The following is an 11407-nucleotide window of genomic DNA, read 5'->3' as shown; positions in this document are numbered from 1 at the left end:
CGAAGCTAGGCTTAATGTCTATTTACCAATTAAACTTAACTCATATAATATATAACTCGAGCTCTTAAGAAATTCACAAATTAACAAAATACTTAGCAACTATCACTAAAATTTCCTAAATAGGATAGCTAAGGGACTATACAATTCTACCTCGACAGTCACATAAGGGCCGATAAAACAAGTTAATTTCCTTATATTCCCAAATCGTTAATATTACGGAACAATGATACCTTCAAGAACAACTTGATAACCACTCTCAGACTCTAAAGATCTACGACACTTATTAGCAGTGCTATGCTTAGTGATCCTGGACTATGCCCAATCCCAGACGCAACGACTAAGAAATCCATAATTACAGTTCAAGTCAAAATATACTACGAGCTTTTATCCACTTATCGGATTAGATGGTCTCTAAGTACCAAACAATTCCTACATATCGCCTGAAGACATAACTCAAATCCCTACTTCAACTTGACAGCAAGTCTGAAAATCCAAAAACAAATTCTCAAATTATTATATGTACAACATGAATTCATATTTCAAGAGTTTAGTATACAATTGGACACCTCGAAGAGTTTTTAACCTGATTGAAAAGGCTTTCTAATTAATCCTCCAGTACCTTAGTATTTTTCCCAATAAATAAATCTACAGCTTATCCAAAAAAACTACCTGAATGTTATTTTCATCATTCTATTCTCATAGTTGGTGCATTAGTCTTACCGGTCGATAATCACAAAGTCTTAGAATGCAAATGTAAAGTACTCAAAAGTATTCTAGGGACATCTCTATTTTCCTATCTCACGACTGACCAGTCATTCACCTTACTAAAAATCATCTGTTTACTCTTAACGATCCTATTTAAAATTGAAACAACTAATTCAAATAATTTACTAACTAGTAGTCTTCTCGCTAGAACTATATATTATTAGTAGTCGTCATTCCTCGGATCACAACAATAACTTAAGATTTTATCTAGTACTAATACTAAATCCCAACGGTCTAAACACTTACTATGCGGTTACGAGTCAATTCTCTATTCAAGAAATTGATATGACAATTGAGACTATAATCCATCCAAATTCTCATCGTGATGGATCATGAAAGGAAACAAACATACACGTAATGCTTCTTAATACGAAATGAAATGATGCAAGCATTACAAACAAACGAGCTGAAAAAAAAATCTAGGTAAGTGAAAACAACTCACTCCTAATTCAATTCTAGGGGTGAATGAATAATAATGGAGGCTCCATGAATAATGAATATGAGCCACCAAGATACAAATATCGTGATCATTCAACCATAGGTAATGAAATCATGTTCAAACAATCAAAGTACAATTAAGGCAATGAGTGTGACTTCAGTCGAGAGAAGTCCACACAGGTCAATAATCTGAAAAACAACGGTCTCAAAATAAAATCATATGTCAGCCACACAACATGAGTAGATTACCAAAAAGAAAAAGTGAATCTTACTCATATCAACATGTGGCTCTAGAACTGAAGAAAATTCCAAGAAGTGCAAAACATAAATAAGATTTTATTAAGAAGTTTAACCGAGGTCAAAATAGCAGAATACAACATTGATTGATGTCATACGAATCCATAAATATACTAAGGATGCGCAAAGATATTTCGGATATTCGAAAGTATATGTTGCAATGGATATGAGCACAAGAGAGGAAACATGAAATAATGATCAGGGTAATAGTTCACAAAATTGAAAGGCTCATAGTAACCGACTCACTATTTCCCCAAAATCATACTTGCCTGAATAAACAAAGAAAAACTCAAACTATCCATAATAATATAAAACCAAGTTCGTAACCCAAGTCTTCACACGATTTTGATTCACTAACTTAACTGACAAACATACCTCTATCAATATCTAAACAAACTATTCACTTAGTTTTATCCGACTAAATTTCATTCATAAGAGAATAAATTACAACAAGGACAGATCAATTAATATCTCCTAATACGCAAGTTTTATATTTTCCAGCAAACTCCTACAAACTCATCAAAATTATTAGTACTACCTAATAACTCAAACAACATCCGCGTACTGCCCAAAACTAGAAGGAATATTGATACACCAACTCCGTTTAACTTGGAAACGCATGCAATAAAAATAAACAGTCAAATAGTACACTTTAAACTATAAAAGAAGTTTTTTTTAAAACAAAAATAAAAACTAAACTACACACTTAAATAAATTAAACATCTAGTTTTGAATTTCGAGGACGAAATTCCATATTAGGGAGGGAGGAATTGTGACACCTAGAATTTCTTAATTTAAGTTTCATGCCTAAGTCAGTCTTTAATATTTGCGATTTTTAATTACTTTAATTTCTGTGTTAATTGGCTAAATATTATATTACTTCCCACACATTAGAATTTATTTTTTTTCTTTTGCAAAAATTAGCATTTTTATTTTTCGGACTAGTAAAATCAATTTAATATTTTAAATTAGGATTTTTAAGCTAGCATTTTTATTAAGTACGATTTAATTTGTAGTACTAGTTGTTAGTTTGGTTTAGCACTTTTTAAAAGTGTGTTGCACTTTTTCATGAAATTCCTACACTCCCATTTTTCTATGGTTTGCCTACCTATACACTTGAAATCAAATATTTAATCCTAAAACACACACACACACACACACACACACACATACTCAATCACGCACACACACAGCTCGGTAGCAGGGGAGAAATCCTCTTCTTCTTTATCCCTTCAATCCGCGGCCTCACCCCCCTCTTAAGCTTCCATTTATTCATTTCTTTTTCAGAGTTCACTACATAGCAGCTGGACGAGCTGGTTCATCCCTATTGAGCTCGATTTTTAGCTATATCCAGCTCCTCCTTTGGCCTTGCCGCAACTCACTTGGCCGAGTTTCAGCTCATTTCGAGCTCTTTCCCATTTCGTTACTTCTCTATTCTAGGCAAGAATGCAGCTTCATTCTCACCTTGTAGATTATATGTAGTGGTTTTTGGTGTCTTGCAATTTGAGAAAATTCTTTTTCTAAAGAAAACGTGCCCTGCTATTTTCTTGTGATAGTGGTGTTTTGTTTTCATTTTTAGTGTCGTTTTGATTAGTGTTTTGCATGCATTTTGTGTCATTATTTATGTTTTAGTCTAGTTTTATTTTATGTCGTGCATTTAGCTTCCTAATTATTGGTTTATTGTGTAGGAATTACCTTGTTTTGATTAAAGAAATCGAAGTGCGTCCATGCGTCGAAGGAAATAGGAGAAGTCAAAATTTTCATCAACAAGTGATGCGCTCGATCCGGGAAAGTTGTAGGATCGAGCGTGGTCAAAGATTTTCAAGACAGTAGGATTCTCAAGGTCGCGCGCTCGATCGGGTGGAAGTCCCGGATCTAGCGAGCTCAAGGAATTTTCGAGGCAGAAGGTTGCCCAGTTTGGCGCGCTCGATCCTAGAATTTTCCCGGATCGAGCGCGCAGGTCTGTTGCGGGAAGGATTTGTAATTTTGGAAACTTCTTTTAATTTTTGCTCTAGACTTTTATTAGACTTATAGTTCCGTTTTGGGGAGATTATGAGATTATTCTACACGCTTAGAACGCAAAGAAATCTCTGTGGACGGCTAGGTTTTTATCTTTCTTTTCTTATTTTTATTTTCTCTCATGAATTTTTGTAGAGAATTCATGAGTATTGTTGGCTAAACTTTAGTACTTGGTTGAGGAAGACAAAACCCTTGATTTTACTTATTCATGAGATTTTGATTTACAATGTTTGATTTTTATCAAGTATCAAGAATTATTCTGAATTGATTGATATGCTTGTGTATGAGATTTTTAGATTGTCCATCTTAGGATTTCATTATACAAACAAAAGCTAAATTAGAATTCAAATCCGTAATTGTTTGAAACTTCTAATTTGCGAAGCAACTGCGTGTAATATTTTCTGCTGTTGAATTTATTATTTCGTAGGGATAATAATTGCTAGGCTAAATACAACCGCTGGTGTTTGTGTTGTCTAGTTTCATCAGTTTTACTAGTTTGAATGCTACCGTGAATTTAAATCTGATTGCTGGTATTGGGTTAGTTTATGGGGTAAGGGTTAACTTAGACTGTTGTTGTCTAGTTAACTAAAATAAGGTGAAACAGGAATTAAATTTCCGATGATGAATATTTGATAAGATTAATTATTATTTTAGTGAATCGATGATTGAATGAATGAATATTAAGGGTGTAGTTGACCGATACCAAGTTTTATTTCTTATTGATTTCCTCAGTTAAATTGTCAATTTTGCATGATAGTTATAGAAATTTATTATAAATTAGTTTTGAATTTTTAGTGGTTAATCTCAAACCAAAACCCCCTTTTTACTATTTTAGTATTTTTCAAAGAACACAAATAAATTTCACTTTCCTCGTGGGAACGATCCCTACTCACGCTACTACATTAAAATTGTTTATCTGATTGAGTTGGGTAATTTGGGCGTACGCGATAAGCGCTACCAAATTTTGGCGCCGTTGCCGGGGAACGGTGTTAATTTATTGTGTTCTTCTTATTTTATTTTTAATTTTAATTTTTTTATTTTTTTTATTCCTCGTAGTGCTACTCTGGTTTGTTCATGCTTTCAGGAGACTCTGCTGAAGAAGATTTTCTCTACGATTCGGAAATAGAAAGGACCTTGCATACGCGGAGGAGAGAACTTCGTAGAAAACAATAAGAGGAAGCTGCTCGAGCTGCATTCCCAGAAGAAGAGATGGCTGCTAACGCCAATCTGAGTTTGAGACAATTGGGCACTCCTGATCCAAATCAAACGCCCTTATGCATTACTTTTCCAACTTTAGAAAATAATGCTAATTTTGAATTGAAATCTGGACTGATACACTTACTGCCTGCTTTTCATGGTCTTGCAGGTGAGGATCCGCACAAGCATCTGATGGAATTCCACGTGGTGTGTTCAAGCATGAAACCGCATGGAGTTACAGAGGAGCAGATTCAGCTCAGAGCCTTTCCTTTCTCTTTAAAAAGTTCTGCTAAGGATTGGCTGTACTACCTACCTTCTGGATCCATCACCACCCGGACTGAGATGAAGAGGATATTTTTAAAGAAGTACTTTCCAGCTTCTAGAGCAGCAAACATCCGGAAAGAAATTTATGGGTGCAAACAGCATATGGGAGAGTCACTGCACGAGTATTGGGAGCGCTTCAAGAAACTTTGCGCCAGCTATCCGCAGCACCAGATAAGTGGAAATTTACTAATTCAATACTGTTATGAAGGATTGTTGTCTCATAACAGGAGTATGCTGGATGCGGCTAGTGGAGGAGTTTTTGTGGACAAAACTCTGGTGCAAGCAAGAAATTTAATAGAGAATATGGCTGCCAATTCTCAGCAATTTGGCACCAACACAAGTGATCCTGCACCCAGGAAAAGTAACGAGGTAAATGTTTCTTCCCTTGAACAACAATTGAGCGAACTGACGTCTCTTGTGCGTCATATGGCTGTAGGGAATGGACAAATTTCTAAGGTATGTGGAACTTGTACTCAAGTGGGACATGCAACTGACATGTGTCCCACTCTTCAAGAGGGATATGCAGAACAAGTCAATGCAGCTGGAGGATTTCCAGGACCACCTCAACAGAAGTATGATCCTTACTCCAACATGTACAATCCAGGTTGGAGGGATTATCCGAACCTCAGATACGGAAATCCACAAGCGAATCCACCTGGACCTCAAGCACCACAGCACAATCAATCTTATAGGCCGCCATACGCTCCACCACAGTGCCCTCAGATTCCTACGCCAGGTGAGTCTCTTGAAAACATAGTTCAGAATCTTGCCACTAATACTTTGGCTTTTCAACAGGACACTCGGACGAGCATCCAAAACTTAAATACCCAAATGGGCCAGCTCGCTGCAGCAATTAGAAAGTTGGAAGCACAAAATTCCAGCCGTTTACCTTCACAAACAGTGGTGAATCCGAAGGAGAACGTGAGTGCTATTACTTTCAGGAGTGGAAAGGAGCTACAGATTCAAGATGGATTGGTCAAAGAACCAGCAGAGATTGAAGGGGACAAAGAAGCTAAGGTGGAGGAGAATGAGCCCATTCCTAAAGAAGCACCGAGAGGTAAGTTCCCTCCTTTTTCTGAGTATAAACTTGTAGCCCCTTTTCCCTTAGCTTTAAAGGACTCTAGGAAAAATGAGGGGATTAAGGAGCTCTATGAAACTTTTTGTAGATGCGAGGTAAACATTCCACTGTTAGATGCTATTAAGCAAGTACCTCGCTATGCTAAATTTTTGAAAGAATTATGTACTGCGAAAAGAGAACAAAAATTGAAGTGTTGTAAGAAATTTGAATTGGGAGAACAGATCTCTGCCGTTATTCAAAGAAAGGTACCTACAAAATGCAAGGACCCAGGCATGTTCTCGATTCCATGTAAAATAGGAGATGTTCAGCTTGATACAGCCATGCTAGATTTAGGAGCGTCGATTAATGTCATGCCATACTATGTTTATGCTTCCTTAAATCTTGGGTCTTTGAATGAAACTGATATTGTTATCCAAATGGCTGATCGATCTACTATTTTCCCGAGGGGTTTATTAGAAGATGTCCTAGTGCAAGTTGGCGAATTGGTCTTCTCGGCTGATTTTTATATTCTTGACATGAAAAACAATGAATTGAATAATCCTATTTTATTAGGAAGACCATTCTTGAAAACTTCTAAGTCTATAATAGATGTTGATAACGGTACTCTCACTATGAAATTCGATGGGAAAATTGCCAAATTTAATATTTTTGATGCCCTGAAAAATCCTGTTTGTGAAAGTGTTGTTAATATACTTGCAACGCCGGCTGAAATTTCCATTGCTAAAATTTTTGTCTCTGATATGCAGGCACCAAAAACTGCGACAAAATATCCTCCTGATAACGCGAAAAGGATGCCCATGAGAAAAGAGAAATGAGGTCAAGGAGCTAGCACCTCCAAGAAATTGACGCAGCAAATGCTTGGGACCAAATTTTCTGGAAAATGTTTTAAATGAGTGAAGGTGGACAAAGGAACAAAATTTAAACCACCTTGAGGCACTGCAACATTCAGTCGAGCCAATGACCGTAAACAAAGGTGCTGACTGGGAGGCAACCCAGTATTTCTAATAAATTTTTTTTTTAGTTTTTGCTTTTACTTTATTTTTTTTAATTTTTGTTTCGTTAAATTTTTTTTTTATTTAATTTTCGTAAAAATTTTTTTTTTTTGCAGGAGACGTGCTCGATCCTGGAAATTTTGGGATCGAGCGCACAGATTGAAAAAACTTACTGCCTCGCTTTTTCTTGCGGCGCGCTCGATCGGGTATTTTTCCCGGATAGAGCGCGCCCATTTTTTTTTACTTTATAGCTGTGCGTTTCTTTTATTTTTCCCCCACTCCCCCTACAAATTCCCATCGGCCCTTAGAACCAATTTTCTCCAAATTTTTGAAATTTCCAAATTTTTCACAATTGGTTATCTATCTATTGCAGGATAATTCAAGGGATTGGAATCTTCATTTTTTCCCTCCTCTCTACTCCTCCAAGGCCATATTTTGCTAGAAAAGCCGGAATTGTTCGTGCACACAAGGTGTTCGACGAATTGCCAATATTAATCATCCTTGCCAATTTTTGAGCGATCATGGGTCCAAAGCGTACTACTGAGAGAGGCAAATCTTCTCGCCAAGGCACACGAGCTACAACCGCATCCTTCAACCTTGCCGGCCGTTTTGTCAATCAAGCGGCCCGGGATCGCTGCGACCACGCTAAGAACCATCGCTCCCCTATTACTGAGAGGGGTTTTGATCTCGATGTGACTGTAAACGAAGTAGCGGCTCAAGTCTTGGCATGTGGGTGGGGAACGTTCTGTAAGCAACCCGCTCCAGCCATTGTCCCTCTTGTTAGGGAATTCTATGCTAATGCTGTGGAGCGGACGGATGGCAAGGCCTTTGTCCGGGGCACTTTGATTTCCTACGCAGCTTCTGAGTTGAACGCCATGCTAGAGACACCAGATGTCGATGACAGCATTTTCCAAAGTGCTACCCTTTACCCAGATGCCTACGAGATCCTTGCTCAGTTGTGCTTCACCGGGGCTGCTTGGTCGGATCCGATTACTTACAAATTCTTCAAAGAGAAATATCTTTTTGTGAATCCGGCCACCTGGTACGCATTCCTCTGCCGCCGCCTAATGCCAATCTCACACAAGAGTGATGTTCATGTTGAGCGTGCTGTGCTTCTATACGCTCTTGATGTCGGACTCCCGGTCAATGTGGGTCGAGTTATTCATGATCAGATACGGCAGTCCATCACTTCTAAGACATCCAGTCTTTTCATTCCCATGATCATTACACAGTAATGCCTGCGCGCGGGTGTGCAAGCTAGAGTAGATGAGGAATGGTTGCAGCCAATGCGACCCATTGATCAAGCAGCAGTTGATGCCAAATGAGCTTACAGGCGGAGCATCTTTGTGGTGGATGACCAATTTGTGGCGGTACATGATCCGGTGCGTCCTATTCCACCTCCACGCCGCACTACTGCAGTTACTGTTCAAGAGATAGCCGCTTTCACTCAGCACCAGAACATGTTCAATGCGGCCACAGCTGCAAATTTTCAGGTGATAGATTACATTACTCGTGGCATCTCCGAGAGACTAGGGATTGATCCCACCACGCTCCCACCAGCTGTTCCTTTCCTGCCACCTTTTGCGTTTCCATGGGTCGACCCAGTGCCACCGCCAGAGCATGATGAGGATGGGGCGGATGCCAATCCATAAACCTGGGGAGTTTTCTTTTTATCTTTTCATTTCTTTGCATTGCATTCATTTTCTTTTGTGTTGTTAGTTGTTTAGTTTAGTTCTCGAGCATTGAGGGCAATGCTTTGTTTAAGTGTGGGGGGGTGCATTCAGTGTTTTATTGTTTGTTTTGCATTGTGTTTGTTGCGTACTTGCATATAGTTCGTAAATTGTTTCATGAGTATTTTGTGTGCATGAGTTGAGGATGAAATTGTTAGCCTATGATGAGATAGTTGAAAAATGGATTTTTGAAAAAATTTAACTCTTGATTGGATATGAGAAACCGTAGGTTGTTTGTTGAATATTCTTAAGCACGCATGTTTAACCAGTGAATTGTAGCGATGTATTAGATATCGTGGATGTCTGTTGGACTATTGCACGACAATAGGTGTTTGTGAAACTTGATAGTGTTTGAATCTTGATGATTTCTTTGATATGACATAAATGATCTTGGGCGCACTTAGAAAAAAATAAATAAATTTTACAACTCCATCCGGGCTTGAAAAGGATTGAAATCCTAATCCTAAAAAAAAAAAAAATCAAATTCAAGGCTAAGTATGCAGATAAAATGGGGTTGATGCTCCATCCGGGCTATAGACGAGGGGATTGAAATTCTAATCCTATCTTAGTTGTAGCTAAGTTTGCGGGTAATTATTGGGGCTAAAGCAATATCGGGTGTAAAATCCGGAGGTGCGTAATCATTCTCAAGAAAGTTGTGTTGTGTTGAAGGATTGTTGGGAGGAGAGTTCTTGATGGTGTAGCTTGCACCGAATTGTTATAGGTCGGCGAATAGTCTTGAAACTTTGTTCTTTTGAAGTTGCATGTAACTGGGGTAACATGACACACACACACGTTCTCATTCGACTGAAGGTGTATCATTGATGATTGAGAGTCGCTATGAAATTATTTTTTTTAGATGAAAGTGGTTTTCTCTGAGGCTATGATTTGCGTGATTCATCCTTGCATATGTTTTTGTTCTGTTTCATTTTGTTTTTGCATAACTTGCTTGAGGGCGAGCAAGGTTTAAGTGTGGGGGTATTTGATAGTAGTGTTTTGTTTGCATTTTTAGTGTCGTTTTGATTAGTGTTTTGCATGCATTTTGTGTCATTATTTATGTTTTAGTCTAGTTTTATTTTATGTCGTGCATTTAGCTTCCTAATGTTTTATTGGTTTATTGTGTAGGAATTAACTTGTTTTGATTAAAGAAATCGAAGCGCGTCCATGCGTCGAAGGAAATAGGAGAAGTCAAAATTTTCATCAACAAGTGATGCGCTCGATCCGAGAAAGTTGTAGGATCGAGCGCGGTCAAAGATTTTCAAGACAGTAGGATTCTCAAGGTCGCGCGCTCGATCGGGTGGAAGTCCCGGATTGAACGAGCTCAAGGAATTTTCGAGGCAGAAGGTTGCCCAGTTTGGCACGCTCGATCCTAGCATTTTCCCGGATCGAGCGCGCAGGTCCGTTGCGGGAAGGATTTGTAATTTTGGAAAGTACTTTTAATTTTTGCTCTAGACTTTTATTAGACTTATAGTTCCGTTTTGGGGAGATTATGAGATTATTCTACACGCTTAGAACGCAAGGAACTCTCTGTGGACGGCTAGGTTTTCATCTTTTTTTTTCTTATTTTTATTTTCTCTCATGAATTTTTGTAGAGAATTCATGAGTATTGTTGGCTAAACTTTAGTACTTGGTTGAGAAAGACAAAACCCTTGATTTTACTTATTCATGAGATTTTGATTTACAATGTTTGATTTTTATCAAGTATCAAGAATTATTCTGAATTGATTGATATGCTTGTGTATGAGATTTTTAGATTGGCCATCTTAGGATTTCATTATACAAACAAAAGCTAAATTAGAATTCAAATCCGTAATTGTTTGAAACCTCTAATTTGCGAAGCAACTGCGTGTAATATTTTTTGCTGTTGAATTTATTATTTCGTAGGGATAATAATTTACTAGGCTAAATACAACCGCTGGTGTTTGTGTTGTCTAGTTTCGTCAGTTTTACTAGTTTGAATGCTACCGTGAATTTAAATCTGATCGCTGATATTGGGTTAGTTTATGGGGTAAGGGTTAACTTAGACTGCTGTTGTCTAGTTAACTAAAATTAAGGTGAAACAGGAATTAAATTTCCGATGATGAATATTTGATAAGATTAATTATTATTTTAGTGAATCGATGATTGAATGAATGAATATCAAGGGTGTAGTGGATCGATACCAAGTTTTATTTCTTATTGATTTCCTCAGTTAAATTGTCAATTTTGCATGATAGTTATAGAAATTTATTATAAATTAGTTTTGAATTTTTAGTGGTTAATCTCAAACCAATACCCCCTTTTTACTATTTTAGTATTTTTCAAAGAACACAAATAAAATTCACTTTCCTCGTGGGAACGATCCCTACTCACGCTACTACATTAAAATTATTTATCTGTTTGAGTCGGGTAATTTGGGCGTACGCGATAAGCGCTACCATCTTGTAATGTCTTGAAGCTTCATTTTGGATTATGTGTGATTTATACTATGCTTAGTATTGAAGTTTAAAGATGATTATGCATTGAAATGGGATTTGCATTGATATCTTGAAATTTTTTGAAATTTCCAGAATTTTCATAGCATTGAGTTT

General features: G+C 37.5%; 1 protein-coding gene across 1 annotated transcript; it reads left to right on the top strand.

Moving 5' to 3' along the window:
* The first annotated feature begins 5058 nt into the window (after nucleotides 1-5058).
* Nucleotides 5059-6933, top strand: LOC140874547 (uncharacterized). The gene is made up of 4 exons (XM_073277845.1): nucleotides 5059-5401; nucleotides 5477-6097; nucleotides 6149-6246; nucleotides 6340-6933. The coding sequence occupies exons 1-4, from the start codon at nucleotides 5059-5061 to the stop codon at nucleotides 6931-6933; spliced, it is 1656 nt and encodes a 551-aa protein (XP_073133946.1).
* The last annotated feature ends 4474 nt before the right edge of the window (nucleotides 6934-11407 follow it).

This window comes from Henckelia pumila, chromosome 1 (assembly GCF_033568475.1).
Source record: "Henckelia pumila isolate YLH828 chromosome 1, ASM3356847v2, whole genome shotgun sequence".
Taxonomy (NCBI): Eukaryota; Viridiplantae; Streptophyta; class Magnoliopsida; order Lamiales; family Gesneriaceae; genus Henckelia; species Henckelia pumila.
The sequence above is the reverse complement of the archived record's forward strand: the minus strand, read 5'-3'. Positions and strand labels throughout refer to the sequence as shown.

Bases quoted from the DNA above. Each gene is read 5' to 3' on its own strand.
- LOC140874547 (XM_073277845.1), top strand. From the start codon at position 5,059: ATGAAGAGGATATTTTTAAAGAAGTACTTTCCAGCTTCTAGAGCAGCA. The intron at 5,402-5,476 runs GTAACGAGGTAA...ATATGGCTGTAG, and splicing joins TGATCCTGCACCCAGGAAAA to GGAATGGACAAATTTCTAAG. The intron at 6,247-6,339 runs GTACCTCGCTAT...TTGGGAGAACAG, and splicing joins TGTTAGATGCTATTAAGCAA to ATCTCTGCCGTTATTCAAAG.